Raw genomic sequence first — 24,370 nt, forward strand, 5'->3', positions numbered from 1 at the left:
GAAGCCAGCCCTTAGGCTTAGCTCCAGGGTAACAAGCCCGGATCTCTTTTTGGCTCCCCCACTTGGCGACATGCGTTTAAGCGGGCATTGGTGGGATGGCATGAGCTCAGACGTCCAAACTTGAGGCCGATGAGAGTGAGCTTTTCACGGCTGAATCGGTGCTGGACACATTTGGGTGTCTCTGGATGAGGCATTGAGGGCATTTTGTACTTGTTTTTTTTTTTATTACAATGTCATTGGCCGGAATAGGAAACATGCGGTGCCGCCTTGGCCCGTCACTCAGAGCTCGGCAGCTCACTTTGAGCTCAAGAGCGTTGCGACAGGGATTTGCCTATCGATTTTATTCTGAAGGTTAGACACACTCTGCGAATTGCCTGTTATAAGATGAGGCAATAAAAGAAGAGATACAGCATTATCTGCTCAGTTATGGTTCCAATGAAACCTTGAATCTAACGTCTCCAGCTGCCTCAACTGAGCCTAAAGAATCAACATCAACATCAACAGTGACTATCCGCGGAGCCACTCATCCCACACAGAAGCCTTGGTTCAACGTGCCGAAAAATATTGTCGCCAAAACATCAAGACGTCTCCATCTCCAGAATGACCACCCAATCGCCATCACACGGCAGATCATCCAGGCCAACTTCCCGCAGCCAACGTACAAATACTACAACGAGTACAGCCCCGTGGTGACGACAAAGCAAAACTTTGACTCGCTGGGTTTCCCGGTAGATCACCCAGGACGGGCTCTCACTGATACCTACTATCTCAATGAGAAACTGCTGTTGAGGACACACACTAGCGCACATCAGGCGGATACCTTTAGGGCGAACGAGAGCGACGGCTACCTCATCTCGGCGGACGTGTATCGACGAGATGCCATTGACAGAAGCCACTACCCAATCTTCCATCAGATGGAGGGCGCGCGGTCATGGGATCGCAACAAGGTGCCCAACGGAGACATTGCGGCGGCGGTCATGGAGGATGTTGAGCGTCTGCCGAAACACGACGTGGTGGTGGAGGATCCTAACCCGCCTATGCATCCTGAGCGAAACCCACTGCAGGAGGCTCATCACTCGGCGGCGGAGGCTGAGGCGCTCGGCAAGCACCTGAAGCGGTCACTTGAAAACATGGTGGTCGACATCTTCACTAGGGCAAAGGCGGCGGCTATCAAAGACGACCCGGACTTTGTGGATGAGCCCCTGAGGATGCGGTGGGTGGAGGCTTACTTTCCCTTTACCAGCCCGTCGTGGGAGCTGGAGGTGTATTACGCGGGCGACTGGCTCGAGGTGCTGGGCTGTGGCGTGGTCAAGCAAGAGCTCTACATCAATGCCAACGTGCCATCGCAGGTGGGCTGGGCCTTTGGTATCGGCATCGACCGCATCGCCATGCTGCTGTTCAAGATCCCGGACATCCGGCTCTTCTGGTCCGAGGACGAGAGATTCCTGTCGCAGTTTACGGGCGTCTCAGCCAGTCTGGACACGCTAAAGCCCTTTGTGCCCTTCTCCAAGCACCCGCCCAGCCCCAGAGACGTGTCGTTTTGGATCCGCTCGACGTCTCCGGCGGGCGGCAACGACAAGGCCGTCTTCCACGAGAACGACGTGATGGAGCTGGTCCGCAGCATCGGGGGCGATGAGGTCGAGAGCGTGAGCCTCATTGACGAGTTTGTCCACCCCAAGACGGGGCGCAAGAGCGTGGCGTACCGCATCGTCTACCGCCATCTGGAGCGCACGCTGACGGGCGCGGAGACGAATGCCATTCACGAGAGGGTGAGGAAAGCCTTGGTGGATAGACTCGGTGTTGAACTACGGTGAAGCGGATGACAACTGAAAGATCGGCGATGGCTCTTGCAGGAAAACATTGAGGATTCCATTGTCCATTGGGCTGCGGGGCTGAGTGAGGCTTGGCTGGCGCTATTACGTGTGAAAGGGGGGAGGAGAAAGAGGCGAGGAGATTCTGCCCCATGAAGCTTTGAGGGGAGGATGTATTAGCGTTTAGCAGTGAGGCTGAGATGTTGTTATGCAAAGACGAGAGTGGGAACTCGGCCGGGCTGATCTTGGCAAGCTTTGATCGAGATCTCGGAACGGCGTTGGTTGGCAGGCCGTAGAGGTGGCCGTGTGCATGCTTGAAAACGTGGAACGCGGCCAACTCAGCCAACCTTGTATACTAGACTATCTCACATTCATGATTTACCACACATGTACTCCGCACTCTTTTCGACTATACAAATAAAACATAGCCCGAATGCAAAATTACAATTGAACAATTACAGTCGAATTAAACGGCATTGACCTCCTTACATACGCCTCGTGGTCAACCTGGCAGGATACGCATCATCACAGGTCTGCTGCGCCTCGCCGCTTTGACAGCAGCAGAAAAGACGAGCTGAGCTCAAGTTCCAACGGATCAAGGCTAGATCTGGGATTAAAAGTGACAAGGGGGTTAAGAGCAAGGAAAAAGGAAAGCGGCACGTTCGGCACGATGAAAGCCGGGCGTTTGTAGGTTGAATGCAGAAGAAGAACAAAAATGGGCGTTGGGGGATTTGATTAAGCGAAATGAGGTTGTCTAAAAGGCAAACGATGTATTGGGAATGTTGTTGAACGGCTCAGCCACAGGGAGTCGTTTGTGCTGAGTGTGGCTGAAGCGTTGTTGAATGAGTAGGATACAGGGGATTAGTCATTCGATGTGATTGTTTCTGCGGAATGACGTTTGTGAGGCATCCCATTGGATGGGCCGGAGGTGAAGAGGCAGCTTTTTAAGGTTACAGCGTGGCTGATGTTTGATATCTTTCACGCTCAGCCTAGAGTTTGTCATGTAGAAAGTCTAATGCAGAGGTTATGATTATGATTATGCCAGGCTACGACAACTGCAGGGTGATTGTATATATGTGAGGCGGAAGCGTAAGCGGATTCCATGGGCATTGCATCTTGCAGACGTTGTTCGGGGAATATTGCGCCGAGGGTTGGGATGCTCGTACATGCTAGCACACAACGGCTCGTGCTTGAGGCGTAGCACCGACTCCATTACCATACCATACCATGATACAGGCACGAGGGCATCAAACAAGCCCACCTAGCTGGAAACGGCATCTTGCGATACACAGCCCTCGAGGCAAACCGCGATCGGGACACATGGCCCGGCTGGATATGCATACGGAGCAACGTACGTAAGTTTATGGTGGCGGGCGATCATGCGCAAAAGGAAGATTCAAGAAAATCGTTCTCCAGTGACAACCCAAGAGGTTCCACCTTTTACATGGCTGGTTTCCTGCACCGCCGTCTTAAAGGCGAATGGGTGAGGGGAAAAGGGAAGATGCGAGTGGATTTGGACTTCTGTTACGTTCTGCAGGATTTCGCTAGTTGAATTGTTTCGAAAGCTTTGTATTATTTCCACTCCCGAGGGGGGGTTTGATTTTGATGCAAGAACTCGCTTCGGAAGGCCAGGAAGCGGGATAGGTGAATGGTGAAGCTGCTACTGCTAGTTCTATGTAAGCCAAGGATAATAGCCGCCCACGAGAGAAAAGACGGGGGTGTGTTGACGGGGCGAGATTTCCGCCGGGTTGGGATGCAGTTTGCCGGAACTTGTACTTGTACTTTCTGCAATGTACCCATGGAAGACTACGGTATTGATGACTGGATAGAGTAGGTCCCTACGGGGTGCGGAGTGCGGGATGGATTGGACATGCGACAGCTTTTGTTGATGTGATGTTGCACGAGATGGAGTTGCTCGAGGGACGGCGGACACCTGCCATGCATGCATTCTAGGGCCGCTTGACCATGGGGATAAGAAACCGAGTCAATACCGAGCCCTGTAGAAGTGACAAGAAAAAGAAGGAAAAAGAGGCTTTCAGCCACAGAGGAGAAGAAAGGTTATGCTTAGTCTGTCACTGATTAATTGTGTCTGGACAGATTCCAAAACCTGCTGGCAGGAAAACGTCGGTGACGGCGTGTGTGTACCTGGAACTTGCTTGGAAACCTCAGAGTTGCTGCATCGGGTGTACCGCGAAAGTCGTCGCACAGCCTCAATGTGTCCCAGTGGGTTCAAGGCGGGGGACGTTTTCTCTCAACGACGTGGTACTTGTGTGTTGTTTGACGGATACTTGTAGAATACCTTTAATTCGTCATGATAATATGGAGATTTAAGTACTCTTTGAGTACACAACTCAGGCACCTCCTATTGTTCACATGTACCTCGTCTGCGCCGTATTGCCGCTAGACTGAGGTGTCCAAAATGGGGAACTGGAACGAGTTCAACTGTTCAATGTTGTGCTGGCCGTTTCGCAGCCATCGGTCAGGTACCTGTTGATTCCCCCAATCAGGGCACATCACGCCTTGTCATCCAAGGTATCTTCACACACACAGTCGTACTCGTAAGCAATACGCCCCGGGGCTTTTGTGGCGATTCAAAAATTTCACCTTGCAGGGGCACACAAGAAAAAAGAAGGACAAAGAAATTCGCACTCGCACGAATTCGCCCGCCCGCATTGACTGGTTGAGCTGCTTGCATTACTCATTACTCGGGGCCATGCTGCACTGCCCCAGTACATCGCAGGTACCTCCATCGCCCATATCGCCCGTAGCAGGTACTTTGCGCCGCTGTAATCAGTTGCACGGGGTACCGCCAGCGCTAAGCATTGGGCCACGCCAATCGCGGCTCCACCGCTCCCATCTGCCCTTTTTGCGCAGCCAATCCTGAGCCACTGCAGTCCCGTGGCCTCCATTAACCTTTTGCACCTGTTCCGCCTTCTGTTTCGGGCTTGATTGTTATAAGATTGCCTCCTCTCTCCTCTTCTTTTTCCCTCTCCTCAAGACCAAGACAAAACACCAACAGCCTGCTCTACCATCCCGACTGTCAAGTACAGCGAATACTGCATCTTTGGACGACTACGGATACGGCTATAACAGCTCTATAACCGCCGAACTTGCACCGAACACGTCACACGACACCCCGAGCTCAGCTTGATATCAAGGGCATCGTTAGACTACGCATCTGCATTTTATGACTCCGATCAGACGTTAACCACAACGCGATCTAATACTTTTTCACAACCTACATCACAATGGAGACACCTAATCTATCAAGGTCCTCTTCCACCTCATCCCGCAACAAGGCGAACCTGAGCCTGGATCTCTCCAACCTCCCGCCACTGGTTCAGCCCACTCCTCCTTCAAACACACTCATCTTCACCAACCTGAACAACACCGACATCTTCCTGCCCGAGAACCTGCAAACCATTCGCGACCTCATCGAGCACACAGCACCCATACATTCGTTTGCGCCGCTCAAGTCCTTCCGCCGCATCATCGTCTCCTTCTTCGACATCGATGCCTCATTAGCGGTGCGTCAGGTATGGGACGGTGAAGCCGTCATGGGCGAGCGCATCAAGCTCTACTTTGGCCACTCTACGCCCATCGAGGCCAAGCCAGAGCACCTGGAACTTCCCGACGCCGGCAAGCTGTTCTTCATCTCGCCACCCGCCAGCCCTCCCCACGGCTGGGAGATGCGCCTCGAGGATGCGCCCAACAAGCAGGTCCACGCTGATGACCTTGCCGAAGCTCTTGCCAAGCTTCACCACCGTCCTATCCCCACCTACGACTCGCCCATTACCCCTACCGACGGCGGTGTTCCCAACTTTGGCACCCGGAGTCGCAGCTCGACTCTCATCTACAAGCCCGATGCCGAGACCAGCCCCGGCATTCCTGCCGTGTTTGTTGAGGACATGACAGATGAGCCGAGTGCCTTGAGCCCGCTCGAGGTCTCAAAGCCCATAATGGCTCAGACTGCTCGACCTCCTGTTGAGCTGATGAACGACCTATAAATTGGGGGTTTGGACACGTTGACATGATGGACGGTTTGCATACGGATTTTTTATCATTTCTCTTTATTTTTTATCTTCTCTGTACGCTTTTTTGGGAAGAGGGTTCTTGGTTGGCGTTGGCAGAGATATGACGCACGGCTACTACTTTGGTTTCCAGAGATTGTCGATTCTTCATGTGGACCTCATTATTAATATGGATATGGAGTTGAGGTTGTTTTCTTTTCATTATTTTCATGGAGTTGTCTGAAAAGCAGCAGAGACTCTTGTCTCAGAATACCTACCTAGATGTGTACCAAACGATAGATGGGCGTAACATCAACAGCCATAGCATGTGGCTGGATAGAATTGTCTAGTTCAATTAACTTGATCAAGCACATATTATTTCCATTTCCATTCAAAGTGACTGTTATTCATCATACGTGACATATATGTATTGCAACTTTTGAGTCGCATTGATGATTTATATCTAGCTTGTGATTAGCGATTGTAGAGTGCGGCTGGCCCCACATCGATCCCCCCACTAACGATACCTAAATCGATTTTCCTCTTGCAGCCTTGCGCATTGGCATATTTTTCTTCCAAACAGACAAGAGCATCGGTTTTGCCCTTGCTCTCACACACGTGCTCCCCGACAATGAGCTGCTCGTGCCGCGCCGTCCCATGGCGGACGTTTGCGCGTGGCCTCGCCCAGATTCACCGGCCCGACGCTTCTTCAGCCGTGCAGTTTCACCGGTCCGACGCTTCTCCAGCCGTGCAGTTTCGATGGCCGGCCCGTCCCCTGGTGGTCTTGGGGCAGAATCGTGGACTGCACGCTTCGGGACTTAAGAGGCAAGATGGAGCGGCGACAGTGGTGGACACAAAGAAAGATGAAGAGGAGAGATCTCAGGGTGCGATTGTCGAGGATGCGCAGCCAAGCACCTCGAAAGCGTTGGATGAGATGGCGTCAAGTATAGACGCTGAGGCGGATTCACAACCGGCCGAGAGGAAACGGATGAGGAGGGATGGAGCTGGAAAGAGGAGATTCGCTGCTGCAGATGGAGAGGAGGGCTCAAAGAACACGACATCAAGGGCAAAAATAGAACGAAGAGTCAGGCCAGGCTCTGGCGAAACCCAACCGACAGATTCAACGGGACAGTCGTCAAAGCCAAGGCCTAGGACCCAAGAGCCGTGGCAGATACAGAAAGCAGCGCTCAAAGAGAAATTCCCCGAGGGATGGCAGCCGCGCAAACGACTCTCACCAGACGCCCTGGCTGGAATTCGGGCTCTCAACGCACAATTCCCCGACGTTTACACCACGGATGCGCTGGCGGACAAATTCCAGGTGTCGCGCGAAGCGATTCGACGAATCCTCAAGAGCAACTGGAGGCCGTCGGTAGATGAAGAAGAGGATCGCCAGCAGCGCTGGTTCAAGAGGGGCAAGCAAGTGTGGGAGCAGAAGGCGGCGTTGGGGATCAAACCGCCGCAGAGATGGCGGATGGAGGGCATCGCGCGAGATCCGGCTTATCATGAATGGAGTAAGAAGGCATCGCAGCGCGAGCAAGAGTGGGAGGAGGAGGAGATACGCAAGTATAGGGCGTATCGGGAGAAGATGAAGAAGAAGGCGGAGGGGAAGACGAAGTTGTGAGAAGTTACCTATCATGATTTTGCGTGTACGATTGTGTGGTGGCATGGCATTGATGGGGTTATATAAATTTGTTGGTTTGGGATAGACTCTGCTCTGGGATATATCATGGGTTACGGCATCATCACGGCATAAGCTTTGCATATGGACATTTTTGTACAAATCTAAACTGAATGAACATCTTCAAGTTGGTATAATAACTGACGAGAAGCACTCCATAAAGAAGAGAAGATCATGAGAGGCCGTTTCAGCCCTCCACCGCAAGGTGAAACAATCACAGGCACATCAAAAGCTCAGACACAACCAAAGGCGTTTCATCTCATCTCCGCTACCAGATCCGTCGAAAAGAAAAGGCGTTGACAAAGAAATGCGTCTGACCAATTAAATTTCTAGGGGGCACAGGCTGCGTCGCGAAACTGACTAGCTGGAGGCCAGGGGGAGCGCTAAAACGGTTTCATGAGATGGGACGCTGTGACTTTGATTTTCTTTATAAAAGAGCTTTTGAATCCGGTTTTTGATGGGTGTTGGAGTAGACGCTTTTTATTTATTCTGCATGTTAATGATTCTTCTTTTTCATCTTATTTGTTGGCAAGATTCTTGAGGCCATTACTTTTTACTGCGTTTGTCTTTTGGGTGTTGAATTGGGACAGTGGTACTTTTTTTCATGTGATACCCTCCACTGCGGCCACTTTAGTTCAATCACCAGATTTCATCTCCTTTATACTCCTTTCCTGACCACAAAACCTCATATCAAACCACACAAACCAAATCACCGTCATCATGCCTCCAGCAAGCTACTCGCGCCCGCCGCAGCACGACTCGTGGTTCGCGCCGCTGTCCGTCGACCTGATCCTCAAGGTCCTCAACGTCACCATCTTCCACCCCTTCATCTGCTGGCTGATCCCGCTGTGCCTGCGCGCCCAGACGACCAAATGGGAGGCGCCGCCCATGGTGGGCGCCATTGCCTGGGCCATCTTCATCTCGGTCATGTGGATCGCGAGCGCGGTCAACCAGCGCATTGCCAACGGCGCGCCGCGCGAGGTGGACCTGGGCGAGGAGGTGATTGTGGTGACGGGCGGCGCGAGCGGGCTGGGCATGCTGGTGGCCGAGGTGTACGGCATGAGGGGCGCGAGCGTGGCCGTTCTGGATGTGAATGAGATGGAGAATGGCGAGGCGAGAGGCGTGACGTTTTACAAGTGCGATGTGAGCGATAAGGAGCAGGTGGCCAAGGTTGCCGTTGAGATTGAGAAGGATGTGAGTGTTTTGATGACGACCGATCTAGACGATGAGAGTGAATGAGTTGACTGACTGACTTTGAATAGCTCGGTACGCCTACTGTGCTCATCAACAACGCTGCTATTGTCGTGGGCAAGCCGCTGCTGGACCTCTCCATCGATGAGATCGAGACCAGCATCGGCACCAACCTCCTGGGTCCCTTCTACTGCCTCAAGACGTTCCTCCCAGCCATCATCCGCGGCGGCCGCGGCGGCACCATCGTCAACGTGTCCTCCGTCATCGGCCACCTGGGCGCCGCGCAACTGACCGACTACGCCGCCGCAAAGGCCGGCCTCACGGCACTTCACAAGTCCCTGGCCGCAGAGCTGCGCGAGTCGCACCCGGACATCCGCACCGTGCTCGTCACGCCGGGCCAGCTCAGCACGCCGCTCTTTTACGGGGTGCAGACGCCAAACAGCTTCTTCGCGCCCGTGGTCGAGCCCGTGGACGTTACGAAGGAGATTGTGGCGGCGATTGATGGCGGCAAGGGCGTTACTGCTGCGATGCCGTTTTACGCGCGGTGGGTGGATTGGTATAATGTGTTGCCGGTGGGGGTGCAGCTCGTTGCGAGGAAGATTGCTGGTGTGGATAGGGGGATGAAGACGTTTATTGGGAGGACGGGGTCTACGGAGGAGTCGAAGAAGATGAGGTAGATGAAGGGGAGAAGAGAGGAAACCAAGAAGGAGAGGGCGCTGGCGTGTTCTCTTTCTTTGTGGGTTGGGTGTTTTATAGAAGTGGGAGAAAAAAGGAGAAAGGGTTGTTGATGATTTGATGCGTATTAGAGCTACAATAATGAAGCCTCATGGAGTCTTAGCATGGTAGACTAGACTAGCTGGCATTTTACAAGAAGAACAATATTTTTACTATTTGCTTCGACGTCACGTATCGTAGCAAAACGAAAGGTCTGGCAATGGCTGTGTTTTATATCGACCTACCAAATGGCTATAAAACTTCACGGTATGGCTTCAAAATATATGGTGGACTGCATTTAGTGTTGTAGCTTAAACAGAAGCTTACCTCGCACGACGCCTGCCGGGATGACGTAGAGAAGAGTGCCTGGGAGTAATAGGCGAAATGAAATCGGGAGCATCATACGATATATTACAGACCATTTGCCTCTTACAGTAGCCATACTGGGTATCGCTGAGCTTGCTGCAAGTAGAATAAAGCGCGACTCGCCAATTGATATCGTATTGCTGGAAATGAGCCACAGCGTGCTCCAGGCGTCGGGAGGGCCCGAACCACATGGATGCCATATGAGGGCCTCATATCCGCCCCTTGCAGCAAGCCACGTGAAAGGCGATCGATAGCATACTACAGTACAATAAGGACAGTGCTTACAGTCTCTCCGCGCAAAAAAACAATGCGACCATGACAATTCTTCCCGAGAGCCAAGGCTTACCAGCATGCAGAAACCCGTGTTCATAAAATGAGACACTCGCTAGCACCGCGTTAGCGCCGGCCGCTTTCATGTCAGGGGCAAAGAATGCTGCAGATTTTTTTGTTTAGTCTAACGGATAGGTTTATCTTTTTCTTTCGCTACCCCAGTTAGAAACACATTGGCGGGTAAAAGGCGAGTTCGAGCGTTACTGGATAGTCGAGGTGAGGGGGGCCCTGGTCGCGATTGGACGTGCGGGAATATCGTAAACGAGGAGACTAGCTGGTGGTGCTGCTTTGGGCTTATACGAGGAGGCGCTTGGCGTTATCTTGGGGGGAGAGCGTTGATGCTATTGGCTCTGGGTGCTTGTGTTTGCCCGAGTGGGATGGAGAGAGAGGAAAAGTGTAGCATGTCATGGTGCATGAGGGCGTTGTTTGACGTTTGAATGGCGGCATTTGATAGGTGAGGAGATATTCTGTGTTTACGAGGATGTTTATGCGTCTTTGATATCCATATTGGTGAATTGGATGATGGCCAGCAATTGATTCCATCTCACAGCTTTGAGCGGCATCGTACAGAAAATGAATCAATGCAACACGAGAAATCGAAAACATGGACCTTTGCCTCGTGACCCCCATGAGCCCTGTCCTGTCCATGTCCGTGCCTGGATCCAATGCTGCTAGCATCCTCCGCCAAACCACTCGTAACTGCTAGCAGCTTCAAATTGGATCCCTCCACACTCTTCTCCCACGGCCTAGCCGCATTTTGGCAGCTAGCAACGATGCAGACACAGGACGAAGCCCGATCCGCAACAACCTTGTTTCGTTTTTTACTGGCCTGGCACTTCTCACTCGTAAAATATATGGGGGTGCTGCACGATGCCATAACAATCTCATCATCGCTCTTTTGTCGACGGGATCTGCGCTCTTCTCTCCTCTCCTCCGTCTCTCCAGCCGCTCTTTCTCGCATCACGGAGTCGCAGCTGTGTGTGCTTGTGCTTTTTTTGGGTTTTAATTGTTCGGCCTCGCTCTTTTGACTGGCTGCCAACTGCCTGAGCGTCCGACCGCACTCGCTTCTTTTTTCTCTCTCGCTCGCTCTCTCTCTCTCGCTCTGGGTCACGTTGCTCTCACTTTTGTCTCCCCTTTTCCCCTGGGATTCATTCAGTGACTCGGACACTCACCTTTTTGGTTGGACAAATTCGCCGTGCTCTGCATTTTCTCTCTTTTTTTGGGATTCCCTTGACGGCTTTTATTTGCTTAATTTGCCTTGAGAATTTTGGCTTGAACCCTTTTTTTTGGTCTCTAGTTTTGAACAGTGATTCGGCTTAACCGCTCTCTCAACCCCAAACTAATTCATACACGATGCGTTGGTCTTCTGCCGCCATTGCGCTCGCCAGCGCCAAATCCTTCGTCGTGGCCTTGGATCCCGTTTCCACCCTTGGAAACAAGTTCTTCAACAAGGATGGCTCGCAGTTCTTCATCAAGGGTATGGCCATCTGAGACGTTCATGATGGGAGGATGATTTGTGTTGACAGCTGCTTGTCTAGGCGTTGCGTACCAGCTCAGGCCCACGGATCCTCTCGTTGACACTGACCAGTGCGAGCGCGATGCCAAACTCATGACTGAGCTTGGAACAAACACCATCCGCGTGTACCACGTCGACCCCTCGGCGGACCATGATGGCTGCATGAAGGCGTTTGACGATGCCGGCATTTACGTCCTTGCTGACCTGGATACCTTTGATACTTACATTATTCCCGTGCGTCAATTCATTCATCTCACTTTCCCCAGTCTTTTGAATTGTATTGTCTGACCAATTGTATAGGAGAATAACTACTGGAATAAGACCAAGTTCGAAAGATATGCCGAGGTCCTGGATACCTTCCAGAAGTACGACAACCTTTTGGGTGTTTTCGTTGGAAATGAGAACATTGCTACTAAAGATGATTCTCCCACGGCCCCCTACCTCAAGGCTGCTGCCCGCGACATGAAGGCGTACCGTGATGCCCAGGGTTACCGTGACATCCCCATTGGATACTCTGCTGCCGACATCCTGCAGCTTCGCCCTATGCTCCAGGACTACCTCACTTGCGGTGGCAACTCGTCTGAGACTGTCGACTTCTTCTCTCTCAACTCGTACTCGTGGTGCGACCCCAGCACATACACCGAGTCTACCTACGACCAGCTGGAGTTGTACGCCAAGAACTTCCCCGTCCCCATCTTCCTTTCCGAGACTGGATGCATCGTCCCTGGCCCTCGTGCATGGGATGACCAGGACGCCATCTTTGGCCCCCAGATGGTTAATGACTGGAGCGGTGCCATCATCTACGAGTGGATCCAGGAGGAGAACAGCTACGGAATCATCACCTACGCCCCTGCTGGTCAACCTGCTGGCCCTGATGTTGAGGGTGGATTCCTGCGCAAGGGAACTCCTACGCCTAAGCAGCCCGACTTCAGCGCTCTCAAGTCCAAGTGGGCGACCAACACCCCTGCCGGCGTCCACAAGTCTGACTACAACCCGAGCAAGGTGTCTACCCGCGCTTGCCCTACGTCCACTGCTGGCGGCTGGTGGCAAGTTAATGGCGATGTCCAGCTGCCTACATTGGGCCAGATTCTTGCTGTCAACACCAGAACTAGCTCGGCAGAGGTGGCCACAGCGACGGCGACAGAGACAGTTGTTAGTGTGACTGCCAGCGATGGTGCCGTCGTCGCTACTACCATGGCTCTCACGGCTCCGCCTTCGACTGCGACCGACGGGTCTTCTTCTGCCACTACCTCCGGCCCATCAAGCGCAACAACAACCTCGGGCGGTAGCACGGACAAGCGCATCACTTCATTCGGTGCCGGTGTTGTCGGTGCTGTTCTCGCCATTGCAATCCTCTTGTAAGATCAGCTGATGTTACTCTTTGGATTTGTATTTGTCAGACCAATATCAGATACCCAGCTACTTAATATCTTGCTTTCTTCTTTTCTTTTTAATATTACCATGCGACTCTCGGCAGAGGGACTGCGTCTTGGCCTTTGTCACCCAGGGGCTCTATGACTGGTTATGCTGATGTCGTCTTGTTTATATACAAAGCAACTGGTTTATCCAGAGAAAGAAAAAAAATTCATGGGACATGGAGGCAGGTATTTTGACTGCGTCTTTTTAGCCTTGCTTCCTCTAATGCTCTTTTTATGATGGCTGAATGTTTGGAGAGGGGATGTGTTTACATGACATATGCCGCGTAACGAGGCATGACAGTGTTTATATTTAATGCATGAAGATATGTTGTACATCAGCTGTTGATATCCCTGTTTTAGTATTGTGTGATGTGTTTTGATGTAGTATTGACAAAGCTTGCTCCCATGTGCCACGCTATTCTAATTGAGCCTGTAACCAGTAACCATTCTATTTGACATGACGCCTTTAGGAGTTGCAGCTTGTCTCCGTATACCAACGTCTCATACAGGGAAGTCATGTAACCCTGCCGCTCTTGTCGTACAATAAAGAAGTGTTTGTAGTAGTATTCGTATTAGTGGCATTTGACGTCGATGACGACTCAACTGAAGCCGTAGGAGTATCGTCGGGAGGCAACAAGGGCTGGTAGTTTTGGACTGCCCGGTCGCCGATGAAGACGAGGCTGACGATGAAGACGGCGAGGACGGAGGCGCAGAGGAGGCCCATGACGAGGTAGCGGATGCGGTGGTCGTTAGCGGTGGGGGGATTGGCCCCAGGGGGTGCGGGTGTGGGTTTGGCATTGGAGTTTGTCGATCATCCTTTAAAGGTTTGTAGGATTGATGGGATCTGTAGGGGAGGTGTGTTTTTTTAGGTTGAGGATAGAGATGTTTGATATTGGTATGTAGGTATTGGATTCATATTAGGAGACGACGATTATTGTTTCTACATATGGGATCTACTTGTGGACTGGGGATTGGTTGGCAAGAGGGATGTGGTGTTGTTTGATGAATAGAAAGAACAATGAAGCAGTCATTCATTGAGAGTTGAAGTTTATTAAAAGAATAATGATGGAACAACAACTCTGGGATAAAAATAAGATGATATATATGTATTTCTCGCTATTAGGAACACTCAATGGTCTTGTGTTATAAAATGCAGTTGCCTTACTGGACAGAGGCATTATACAGAGTACAGCCGTCGGGACTTGCATCGATCGATACAGATCAACACACGCTGAAGGGAGAGTGACATCTCGATGCATTATGTAATGCCGCTACCACTTTTTTTTCCACCTTCACCAGCCACGAGCCAAAAAGCCATACTGTAGGCGCAAAGAAAAAAAAGCAAGAGGCAATTATTACCCACCAAAGCCTTATCCGTAGCGACAAAAATCCATCCAATGAGTGCCTCGCCATCCCGCCTCTGGTGAAAAAAAGAGAGCTGCCGTTGGACGCTGCTGACTGGCTGGAAGCAAGGATAAGGATTTTTTTTCTTTATCGGTGCACGCCAGCCTCGCTCCGCCGCCGCTTTTCTGCAACACCGTTTTTGGCCCATTTTCGATTTCTCGACTCGCAATTTAATTTCGCGCCCTCCCAATTAATTCTTGTGCCCATTGTGTATCTCGGAGCAGCTGCTTTTCGGGGCAAGAAATAAGGGCATCGGCGATCGATCTGACTCAGCAAATTTTCTGCCGCCCGCCCGCCATCATACCCGCAGATCGGGATTGCGAAACGAAGGACGGCCTCGCCCCAGATCTCGATACCGATACCGATTTCGACTTCCCATTCTATTTGCCTTGCGCCTGGTCGATCTGTCATTTCTGCTTCTGGCCGCAAAGACTTGCAGATGCTCCCCTGACGGGCCTGTTTCGAGGCAATTGGCAATATGGCTGAGCCGACGCAGGTTCAGACAGCGCCGACGGGCTCTCCCAGAGGTGAGATGATGCTGCTGCTGCTGCGCTGCTGCTGCGCTGCTTCTCTTTTCTTTTGTACCGTGGCTGACAATGGGTTTCCTTTTTCCTTCTGGTTCGCACAGAGATCAAACAGGAGCATGAACATGAGCCGACGGGTCTCGAGGCCCTCGACTTTAGCATTCTCGCCGAGCTCGCGTCGAAGCGCCCATTCGAGCACGTAGCCCAAGACAATCACGATGAGCGTGAGCAAGAGGCCAAGAGGCCCAAAACAGAGAACCCTACCACAGAAGAAGAGACGTCCCTAGAAGATGGACTGGCGCTGCTGGTGCAGAATGCGCTCTCCAATGTCGGCGACCTGGTTAGCAAGTTCAATATCGAGACCGGAGAGGCGCATGGCAGCGATCCCATGGACGTGGACGACGCACATGGCGCCGATGCCCGCCTGGCTCCTGTATCCTTCTTGTCGGAGCCGGAAAAGTACGTGCGCATTGCCAACACGCATGCGCTAGGGAACCTTGTACGTCAATGAGATGCGATACGATCAATGCGCTTAGCTCACCAGAGGATTAACGTGGTTGCAGGCGCTTTCATTACTACTAATATTACTCCAGCAGCCTATCGATGACATGTCGAAGCTAGCAGGAGACGCAGATTCGGGATATGGGCGCTCGTACGGACGACTAAAACGATCCTTCGATGCGACATGGCAGCTCTTCTCGGATGACCAGGTGCTGTCTGCCGACGAGCTAGAGATACAAGAGGCGGAGGCTCGCACCTTGTTGGAATTGGCCAACATTGCAAAGTTTGGGACGTGGCTGGTCGAAGGCGGCCTGGATTCCTTTACTGCCGCCGATAGGCATTTCGCAGCTGTTTTCCGATGTCAGCTATCGGACCTGTCGTCTGGGCTCTCCCAGCTTTACCTCGGAATCCGAACCCACAAGACAATCGAGTCGCTTCTAATACGCAATGGAGATGGACCGTCAATAGAAGAGGTAGTGCAGACGATTATGCTGGAAGGACTGAATGAGCCGGTAGATGCGAGTAGCGAGCCGATTTCAGCCTCTCAACAGGAACTCTTAACTTCGATCAAATCTCGAAAAGATCTTCTTGTTGATGAGGTGAAGACCAAGGAGCCAGGTCAGTAGTGTCCATCCTACTCTCTTTTTGTCCTGCTCATGGGAGGTTCTAACGTGTTTTGATAGCCGCTCTAAAAGAAAAATATCCCACCGGTGATGTTTTGAAGAGCTTTTCAGCGCATGTGAGGACGACACTTGCCTCCATGACAGAGATTGGGGAGAAACTTGGAGTCTCGGCACTGTTGAGCGACGTTGCCAACCAGGAGTCAATACCGAGCGGCTCGCATGACGGAGAGCTGGACCTCGACGACCTTTCTTCATTTTTTGAGAAGACAACCTCGGGCCTAGTGCAGAATGCATTGGCTGGCTTGACGGAAGAAACCCCAGTAGAAGAGCCGGCCGTGGTTGAAGTCACAGAGACGCCGACAGAGACTGTCAATGGCGAGTCCAAGGCAGAAACAGCTGCTCCGGTAGCAGCTCAAACTAACGGGGCCAAGCTGGACCTCATCTCAGACTACAAGGAGCTGGAGGCACTGGTTGCGGAAAGCACGTCGAATTATGTTAAAACCACGTTGCATGGCCTTTCTGCCGTTCCCTACCAACCTACAGTCCCCCAGAGTACAGGTAAGCAGTCCCCCGCTTGTGAAATTATTCTAATCTTTCAACCATACTCACATGAAAATAGCCGAGACTATGGCTGCGCAGTCACCGTATCTGAGCCATCTTCATCAACACCAATCCCATCATCCCTACTACACCACCTACGCCAGCCAGCCAGCTCCGGAGCAGCAACCCCCTCAACCAACCGGAAACTCCGATAACCTTCCACCAAACCAGACATTCCCCAGTGCCATTCTTTACGACAAAGCCCGCCAAGCAGCGCTGTCCAAATCATCAGCACATACTAGAAGAGAAGGGCTGCATTCGACTCGACGGCCTTGGACTCAGGAGGAAGAAAAGGCACTCATGGCTGGCCTTGATATGGTCAAGGGCCCTCACTGGAGCCAAATTCTCACTTTATTCGGCCAGAATGGAACCATTTCCGACATTCTGAAGGACAGGACACAGGTCCAGCTCAAGGATAAGGCACGAAACCTGAAGCTATTCTTCTTAAAGACTAATTCAGAAATGCCATATTACCTGCAAGCTGTTACAGGAGAACTCAAGACTCGAGCCCCAACCCAAGCTGCCAGAAAGGAAGCTGAGGAGAGAGCACGAATGAACTCTGAGGAGGAACAGGCCAAGCTGCAGGGCATAATGGCGCTGGCTGGAGGACTGCAACACCCACCTCAACAACAACAGCAGCCGCATCAGCAGCCACGACAACAGCTCCATCATCAGGCCAGACCACCGGTTACCGTAGCTGCTGCAGTAGGCCAGAGTGTGGTAACGCCAGCTCAGGCAGCCAGCGCAGCGCAGTCGGCATCTTCGGTTCAGCAGCATCAGCAGCAGCAGCATACGTCACATCTGCACCACACGCCGACGGCATCGATGGCGAGCACACAACAGGCCAACGTGGCACCTATTTCGCGTGGCGGCATGATAATGCCCAACACGGCACAGATCAAACCCGAAAGCCAGATGGCAGCAGTGCAGCAAGCCGTGCAGCAAGCCTCACAACCGGTCCCGCTGGCACCTCAACGGCCACAGACTCAGCTCCCTCCCCAGGTTCCCAGACCTCAGTCCCAGCCGCAGCCGCAGTTGCAGATGCAGCAACACTCACCGCTCCAGCAACAACACTCACCGCTCCAACAGCAACAACAGCAGCAGCAGCAGCAACATCCTCAGACGCCGACCCAAGCCCAGACACATGTTCAAGCGCTGACACAGGCCCTGGCACAGGCCCAGCCGCATACGCAGATGCCTACACAGACTCAAGTTCAGGCACAAGTGCACCATCAACAAGTCCAACCCTCGCCGCAGCCGCTACAGCAACAATACCACCAACAACCACAGTCGTCACCCCATATTCAGCCGTCGCATTCGCCAGCCCTTGGGCAACACCATCAAACAACTCCAAGCCAACCTGGGACGCCGATCGCCTCCACGCAGCTCCAAAACGGAACGGTGGCTCATCCTTCACCCACCCCAACAATCCCCTCCACACCTACCCCGTCTCACCTCTCCCAGCACATCTCGACACCCATTCAGGCCTCGCCCGCTCCAGCCTACTCATCTCAGCCTCAGCAGGCGTCCATCCCCGCGCAAACAGAGCTGCACAAGCTCGTATCTGCGCCGGAGGCGACTATGTCACAGACAATCGTACAAGATGACGAGGCCGCAGCAGAGGCCGCCCTGTTGGAAGGCTTGCAGGCTGCCGTTGCACAAGCTCTAGCTTCATAACACACTTCTACGGGGGAGTGTACTCATTCGAATGATTGAAGTATATGCTACTTCATGAGTTTCTGACTCTTTTTTTTTCTCTTTTCAGCCACGGCGCACCTAAGGAGGGTTTATAGGCGTCTTGCAAAACGGCTGGCTAGTTTTTGTTCTTTGTTTTCTTTCTTCATCCCTTTCTTATATAGATTGCTCATGAGCAAGAGTATGAGAAACCAGGGGACGGCAAAGATGCCTCCAAGACAGAAAGTTTGTGCCTTTTGACATATCCAACGTCCTTTGAGCGAGAAAGACGGTGTATATACTTTTTTTTTCTTTTTGGTTATATAAGCGTGAATCAGGTGAAGGAGCAAAACAACAATGGAATTGCTTTATTTGAAGGCGGAAGAAGTTTGGGGGAGGATTATGATACCATAGTGGGAAACAGTCAGGATTGGCTGGGATTTTTCGAAGAGCGAATCGAACTGAGATGGGAAGATTGAAAAACGAGAAAAATTATTGAATCTATTCTCGGGAAGTGTGTAAATGTGATGTCTGGTATACCGTGATACTTTTTACTGATCAAGGGATGATGCTCTCCGTGTGGTGTAAGTGCCAAGGAGCACAAGAGGCGGGCAAACCAGCAGAGCAAATCTACTGAACGGAGAAAATTATAGGTTATGAGATGGTAAGGTGTGAACAAGGTCACGAAATCACCATCATTACCGGTATAGCTGAGACTTTGACTTTGACTCTAAAACATCAACTACATTCCAGGAGGCTCGCCTAATAATGTGCTATTTTCATCCGAATACTCAAAAGGCTGAGGAATACGTGTAAGGCAATAACTTGGACAGCAAATTTTCCCCTTGGACTGGATCTTTTGTTGCCAAACTCTAATTGATGTTGGTTGAGGGAGCCAGCTGTAGCCTGATAATATAACAACAACCTCCTACATGGTCACGCAGACGGAAAGATACATGCCACCTCCGTGATAACAAGAGCAAGACCACGAATAAGCCCCCAACTCTTCGGCCTGTCCGACATAGAAGATAACAGAAGAAATAGGAACCAGAAAAAAACGACACGTTACAGGAATTCTCAAATCGAGTTCCCCAGGCCTCAGGAATAGCTGCAGGCCTAGAACCGGATACGGGCTTGAATGCGAGCTGCTGGCATAGGGCTCTCAGGCAACCACCCGAAGTCTGATTGGTTAGTTGCCGCCGCTTTCGGCGGACGCGGTGAGTCTATCGGCAAAGCTGAATTTAGGGTATGACACCATCTTCAGACAATATGTGAGCGAGGCCTGAGTGTAGAAGGCAGATAATGTTGCCTAGACTGAAGGGTCGGGGCTGACTCAGGAAACATTCAGGTAGAGGTAGTGTGTGGCAAACACTGGGAGGGTCGCTTAATAAAGCGTGGGAGCCTTATTTTACGTACTCGGTAAGAGTCACGGAGTTGGAGGGAGAAGATGGATGGATGGCTGCCTCTTTGGACTGAGGTGTGAGTGAGTGACTGTTGGGGTTTGGTTGGAGCTAAGAGGGGGTTAGTGAGGATGGTATTTTAGGTGAGGCGAGGAGGATCCGGTTAATAGGGTCTGTTGTATTGAGTTGGTTTCGAATACATGTAAAGGGGGTATGTGAGTTGACGAGTTGAGGTTACTTTCTTTTTTTCATTATTTACCGTATTGACGACGGTATTTGTGCTGTATTGAGATAACAATCTGAACGTAACACAGCATGTAAGTAACCGCACAAGTATTAGTAGTAGCGAGATGTATGGAGATTCTCTCTGCAGCAAAACAGGCCAAGATTGACCAGGGTTTCCCTGCTCCCCATCTGCGTCTAAGTCAACCCAACAAGCGATCAACAGCTAATCTAGACCGATGCAGATGCATATCATTTTTTTCTCCCCCGGTCTCAAGGTGAAGCTGGGCTGAGCACCGCCTCAAAGCGGGAGCCGGCACGAAACATTGCTTGTTCGAGAGTTGAGTGAGTGAGTGAATGATGGATGTGTGGCGCAGGCAGAGAGATTGGCCCGCCATGCCAAACTTGGGGGACAACTGCTGGGATGCCTCCCCAAACAGCAGATGCGGCTCAAAACTTGACACCAGACAAGAAAGAGACTCGGCTACATGTACTCTAATTTAGCACTGCTCTGCTGCCATTCGCCGTGTACCGCTACTTTTACTTGGCTGTCGCACGCGCAGTGGTCAGTCAGACGCGCGTGTATGCAGATGCAGGTCAGACAGGGCACCAGATGTTGCGCCAACTCCAGAAACACAGTAAAATACAGTGTGTTGGCTGCCGCAGTGGAGTCGCAAAAGACCATCCGGCGCCCTGTAGGAGCGGCAGCTCGCTTGTGGACCCGGCTGGAAGAGGGCATCGGTACAGTGCGAGCTAGCAGACGTCCCGCTGCTGCAAGTCAACTGACACCATCAGGACGGGCCGCGTCCGCCTGAGCCACAGCCCTTGTGGCCCTCCCACACTTACACCGGACCACCCACCCACCACATGCCACTTCCATGGCATCATCGCCCTGTGCTTTGCCTTAGCTAGCGATTGTTCCAGGAACCAGCGGACGGCGAGCCAATGCTGGGCCGCGGAGGGCATCGACACCGCTGACTCAAAGTTCCGAGAGCTGCAGCGTCCCTGCAGTGGTCGCTCGCGCTTATTTCGTTCCATTGCTTGCAGATGACAGACAGCCAACCGAGAGCCGGTTTTGCTATCCTCCATCTTTGGCGATTACAACCCTGGATCAACTACTGTCTTTTGTTCAAAAGAATGATTCAAATGACTGAACTTTTCACTAGTATTGTATTCAAACCCAGCAGCAAGTTGACTCTTGCTAACCCCATCCATGGCACGGCGTCCAGGCTTCTTTCTCCGTCTCCGAGAGGGCGGCTTCCGGGTGACCCGTCAGGCGACTCCGCCTCGTGGACTATGTGCTCTCTCAAGCCCCCAAGGACTTTAAACAGCTTTGATTGTCAAAGTCTTTTTGTCCTTGGGAGACTAAAAAATCTCTGGCCCTGGTCGCTCGCTTCCTTCACGTACGCAAGCCACCTCACTAATACCAGCCACATCCGTAATGGTGGTCATCGTTGATTGCAAACACAATCAAAAGTTGCAGGCCTTGTGTGTGTGTATCTTTTCGACCCGTGGCCATGTTCTTTTCTTTACTATTCCTCTCTTTTTGAGCTGCCCGTTCCATGTGTTTCCAGGCAAAGTCCTATTTCTGGAGGATGCTTATCTTTATCCACACTGGAATCAAGCCCTGTTCTGCCTTTTTATTGTGGCTGGGGCTCATCATTCATCACTTATACCGGGATAGGCTTGTGGTGTCTGCTTCGGTCACCTGGACTGACCGAGTGTCTATTTAGTTCAGAGACGCTTTATATATACTCTGCCTCGCCCCGGGTACTCGTGTGACAACTTTGTTTTTGACAAATATATTACTTTACTACAACCTTACTTTCAAAGCCAGACCTTTGCGAACTACATCAGTATCGTTATCAAGCACTATCGATACTACACAAACACAAACACTCGAGAAAGCTATACAACAACACAACCCAGCAACAATGTCTAAGCGGTGGTTTGTCGAAACCACCCCCGAGGGGCGGCAGCAGTTTGTGTCCATCAAGAGATCACGATCCTATGGCGGACACCACAACCGCGTTCGCGAAATTGACTACATCAAGGTCAGCCTTGAGGAATGGAACGCCCTTGTCGACAAGGAGCGCAAGCTGGAAGAGATCAACAAGTCGGTGATGGACGAGATCGACCGCCTCAAGTCTGTCGCCTCGACTTCCCAGGCCGAGGCCAAGCGTCTAACCGTCGTCGTCGTCCCCGGGCTCGAGAAGCAAATCGGCGTGCTCACCATCGAAAACGAGTCTCTCCGCCGGAGCATCGAGAAGACGGGTGACAGCTCCTCTAAGCACCACCGCGAGGAAGAGAGGCTCAAGTACAAGATTGTCAAGCTCGAGGCCGATAACCTCGAGCTCCGGGAGGAGAACGCAGGTTTGCGTGAGAAGACCCGAAGCCTGTCGAAGCAGCTCGAGCAGAGCTTTAGCCGGCGCGTGTCGGAGATTCTTGGAGATGTCGACTTCTGGAAGCATCAGTACCGTCACTGGCGGTCGCGATACGACGAGCTGCTGAAGCGCTACAACGACATCTTTGATCTGATGGAGACTCGGACGAAGAAGATGAAGGCTTACGAAGATATCTTGCGGCGAAACGATATGATCTAAGCGTCTCTGGGCTTTTTGCATTCTCATTCATCTTCTACCACGTCTACTCTCCTTGAACTTTTCCTATCTGTGGAATTTCGAGAAGTCATTTACACAGCTACCTCGATGACAGATTGACAGGAGAAATCGTTGTATTGTATTACTTTGCTTTTTTTATTGGTATGTGGGGGATATCGTCTACGTGTGGGATAGAAGGGTTAAACTGACTGTTTGCTTTTGCTTATAGATGGGACAGCGATCCGGACTTGGACATTTTATTCTCTTTTGTATACCTACTTATTTACGGATGGACTGGGTATTGGACATGGTATAACGTCTCATATGTCTCTTTGGTATTTATGGCTATTTCTTGCCTATAACGGGCTTTGATGATTATTGGTTTACTATTTAACGCTTCTTGATTTATCTCTTCTCTTCAACATCAGGACTATTCTATCTAGAATATCAACATTATTGAATACGACTTTAAACTTTTTTTTTTCCCTTTAAAGGAGATAAGAATAAATTGCTACCAATCAGCGCCGTCTACCTCGTGATGTATCCGAATGGCTTTTGGTCTCAGATCACTCATAAAAGCGTCATGTGGACGGTTGCACTGCAAAATACATAGTATTCTAGGGTATGGCATTAGCTACGTCATCACGCGATACTCTTGGTGCAGAATATAAGCATTTTTTTGTATGCAGATTGTAAAATGTGGTCTGAAGGAACTGAAAAAGGCAAATCTTTCTGTAACAGACACAGAAAGAGCAGAGTTGCATGAGCAAAGTCCTAGTCTATGTACTTCGTATCTAGATGCTCTAAATTAAGAAAAGTAAGGCTGTTGGGTACGCGCGTCCCATTTCATCACCGCAAAGGAGCGGATATTCGCGTATCGTATCTTTATTCAAAGTATTTTGGAATACGATGTTTGCGTGAATACGCCTCGCCTTGTTATTGGTCTATTCAAAAGTGTGTTGGTGTTGTTGGTGTTGGAAAGAGTCGGTATCCGTGGGATGGGGGCAAAAACTGACAACGCAGAGGGCGATTAATACGATGGGATGCAAATGGCCGTCACAAAAAAAACTTTTGTGTGCGAGTGATGACGAGGAATCTCCGCTTTCAGGCGGGAATTTTCGGTGAGCTTGTGGATAACATAAAATTCACGGTGAGAAAAAGAATGCAAATTTGGGTAACATCTATTGAAAGCACGAGGTAAGAGGGTGTATAAAGTAGATGGAATGGATGGCTGCCTTATACGCCCGTTTGCCAGATGTGGTTCGTTTAGGCGTTTATTTAGAGAACGGGTTGGGCGTGTTTTTTTGGAGCTGCGGTGACGATGTGGCTTGTGGGACAAGGGATTGGGGCGTTGCTTGTTTGACAGCAAGCAATTTACCTTTTTTTTTTTTTTTTTTTTTTTTTTGCCACTGTTGGGCGTGAGGGCGTTTGACAGGTGGTGGATGTATTATGGTTGGTAACGCAATGATACCGTGATTTCGAAATCATAGGTACCTAGGAAGTGTCACCTGTGATGTGACTTTACTAGGATAAGCACGATCTGAGCAAACGTATTGAAGTCTATGGTTACTCCATCAATCTTTCTCAACTACTACTATTGGCAGGTAATGTGAAGTATACATTCAGCTATTTCATCCACCTTCAACACCCCCCTTCTATATGTTGAGGTACGTTGTCTTCCTATTCGCCATCTCCGCATCTTGTAGATATATCTGACTCGTGCGTCTCCGCCAAGCCACAGGCACAGACGCTTCGGTGACTGTCATCCGAGATTACTAGGCAGGATGG

The 24,370-nt window shown here is 51.1% G+C and overlaps 7 protein-coding genes across 7 annotated transcripts; all 7 read left to right on the plus strand.

Moving 5' to 3' along the window:
• The first annotated feature begins 7 nt into the window (after positions 1 to 7).
• On the plus strand, positions 8 to 2,331 carry V8C40DRAFT_79805 (phenylalanine--tRNA ligase). The gene is made up of 2 exons (XM_083223441.1): positions 8 to 351; positions 463 to 2,331. The coding sequence occupies exons 1-2, from the start codon at positions 231 to 233 to the stop codon at positions 1,812 to 1,814; spliced, it is 1,473 nt and encodes a 490-aa protein (XP_083069506.1). The 5' UTR covers positions 8 to 230; the 3' UTR covers positions 1,815 to 2,331.
• A 2,132-nt stretch (positions 2,332 to 4,463) lies between these two features.
• V8C40DRAFT_253922 (Calcipressin-domain-containing protein) lies at positions 4,464 to 6,192 on the plus strand. The gene has a single exon (XM_083217720.1). The coding sequence runs from the start codon at positions 5,060 to 5,062 to the stop codon at positions 5,816 to 5,818; it is 759 nt and encodes a 252-aa protein (XP_083069507.1). The 5' UTR covers positions 4,464 to 5,059; the 3' UTR covers positions 5,819 to 6,192.
• Positions 6,193 to 6,403: 211 nt separating this feature from the next.
• V8C40DRAFT_253923 (mitochondrial ribosome assembly protein RRG9) lies at positions 6,404 to 7,732 on the plus strand. Its single transcript, XM_083217721.1, has one exon. The coding sequence runs from the start codon at positions 6,453 to 6,455 to the stop codon at positions 7,440 to 7,442; it is 990 nt and encodes a 329-aa protein (XP_083069508.1). The 5' UTR covers positions 6,404 to 6,452; the 3' UTR covers positions 7,443 to 7,732.
• A 214-nt stretch (positions 7,733 to 7,946) lies between these two features.
• Positions 7,947 to 9,623, plus strand: V8C40DRAFT_79847 (SDR family oxidoreductase). Its single transcript, XM_083223442.1, has 2 exons — positions 7,947 to 8,693; positions 8,762 to 9,623. The coding sequence occupies exons 1-2, from the start codon at positions 8,220 to 8,222 to the stop codon at positions 9,365 to 9,367; spliced, it is 1,080 nt and encodes a 359-aa protein (XP_083069509.1). The 5' UTR covers positions 7,947 to 8,219; the 3' UTR covers positions 9,368 to 9,623.
• Positions 9,624 to 11,257: 1,634 nt separating this feature from the next.
• On the plus strand, positions 11,258 to 13,078 carry V8C40DRAFT_79857 (glycoside hydrolase family 72 protein). The gene is made up of 3 exons (XM_083223443.1): positions 11,258 to 11,577; positions 11,639 to 11,850; positions 11,917 to 13,078. The coding sequence occupies exons 1-3, from the start codon at positions 11,454 to 11,456 to the stop codon at positions 12,976 to 12,978; spliced, it is 1,398 nt and encodes a 465-aa protein (XP_083069510.1). The 5' UTR covers positions 11,258 to 11,453; the 3' UTR covers positions 12,979 to 13,078.
• A 1,673-nt stretch (positions 13,079 to 14,751) lies between these two features.
• Positions 14,752 to 18,546, plus strand: V8C40DRAFT_79870 (telomere repeat binding factor-domain-containing protein). Its single transcript, XM_083223444.1, has 5 exons — positions 14,752 to 14,965; positions 15,067 to 15,461; positions 15,526 to 16,081; positions 16,147 to 16,644; positions 16,706 to 18,546. The coding sequence occupies exons 1-5, from the start codon at positions 14,917 to 14,919 to the stop codon at positions 18,361 to 18,363; spliced, it is 3,156 nt and encodes a 1,051-aa protein (XP_083069511.1). The 5' UTR covers positions 14,752 to 14,916; the 3' UTR covers positions 18,364 to 18,546.
• A 2,291-nt stretch (positions 18,547 to 20,837) lies between these two features.
• Positions 20,838 to 23,049, plus strand: V8C40DRAFT_253931 (uncharacterized protein). The gene is made up of 3 exons (XM_083217722.1): positions 20,838 to 21,474; positions 21,716 to 22,744; positions 22,812 to 23,049. The coding sequence occupies exons 1-2, from the start codon at positions 21,424 to 21,426 to the stop codon at positions 22,583 to 22,585; spliced, it is 921 nt and encodes a 306-aa protein (XP_083069512.1). The 5' UTR covers positions 20,838 to 21,423; the 3' UTR covers positions 22,586 to 22,744; positions 22,812 to 23,049.
• The last annotated feature ends 1,321 nt before the right edge of the window (positions 23,050 to 24,370 follow it).

The sequence above is a fragment of the Trichoderma camerunense genome (assembly GCF_050948025.1).
Source record: "Trichoderma camerunense strain CBS 138272 chromosome Unknown V8C40scaffold_18, whole genome shotgun sequence".
NCBI lineage: Eukaryota > Fungi > Ascomycota > Sordariomycetes > Hypocreales > Hypocreaceae > Trichoderma > Trichoderma camerunense.

What these genes read in the sequence shown, in the direction of transcription:
- V8C40DRAFT_79805 (XM_083223441.1), top strand. Translation starts at nt 231, where the DNA reads ATGTCATTGGCCGGAATAGGAAACATGCGGTGCCGCCTTGGCCCGTCA. An exon ending in CTATCGATTTTATTCTGAAG is followed by an intron (nt 352 to 462) that starts GTTAGACACACT and finishes TAACGTCTCCAG; the next exon opens with CTGCCTCAACTGAGCCTAAA.
- V8C40DRAFT_253922 (XM_083217720.1), top strand. Translation starts at nt 5,060, where the DNA reads ATGGAGACACCTAATCTATCAAGGTCCTCTTCCACCTCATCCCGCAAC.
- V8C40DRAFT_253923 (XM_083217721.1), top strand. Translation starts at nt 6,453, where the DNA reads ATGAGCTGCTCGTGCCGCGCCGTCCCATGGCGGACGTTTGCGCGTGGC.
- V8C40DRAFT_79847 (XM_083223442.1), top strand. Translation starts at nt 8,220, where the DNA reads ATGCCTCCAGCAAGCTACTCGCGCCCGCCGCAGCACGACTCGTGGTTC. An exon ending in CCGTTGAGATTGAGAAGGAT is followed by an intron (nt 8,694 to 8,761) that starts GTGAGTGTTTTG and finishes GACTTTGAATAG; the next exon opens with CTCGGTACGCCTACTGTGCT.
- V8C40DRAFT_79857 (XM_083223443.1), top strand. Translation starts at nt 11,454, where the DNA reads ATGCGTTGGTCTTCTGCCGCCATTGCGCTCGCCAGCGCCAAATCCTTC. An exon ending in CTCGCAGTTCTTCATCAAGG is followed by an intron (nt 11,578 to 11,638) that starts GTATGGCCATCT and finishes CTGCTTGTCTAG; the next exon opens with GCGTTGCGTACCAGCTCAGG. An exon ending in TTGATACTTACATTATTCCC is followed by an intron (nt 11,851 to 11,916) that starts GTGCGTCAATTC and finishes CCAATTGTATAG; the next exon opens with GAGAATAACTACTGGAATAA.
- V8C40DRAFT_79870 (XM_083223444.1), top strand. Translation starts at nt 14,917, where the DNA reads ATGGCTGAGCCGACGCAGGTTCAGACAGCGCCGACGGGCTCTCCCAGA. An exon ending in GCCGACGGGCTCTCCCAGAG is followed by an intron (nt 14,966 to 15,066) that starts GTGAGATGATGC and finishes TGGTTCGCACAG; the next exon opens with AGATCAAACAGGAGCATGAA. An exon ending in GGTGAAGACCAAGGAGCCAG is followed by an intron (nt 16,082 to 16,146) that starts GTCAGTAGTGTC and finishes GTGTTTTGATAG; the next exon opens with CCGCTCTAAAAGAAAAATAT.
- V8C40DRAFT_253931 (XM_083217722.1), top strand. Translation starts at nt 21,424, where the DNA reads ATGGTGGTCATCGTTGATTGCAAACACAATCAAAAGTTGCAGGCCTTG. An exon ending in AAAAGTTGCAGGCCTTGTGT is followed by an intron (nt 21,475 to 21,715) that starts GTGTGTATCTTT and finishes GTGTCTATTTAG; the next exon opens with TTCAGAGACGCTTTATATAT.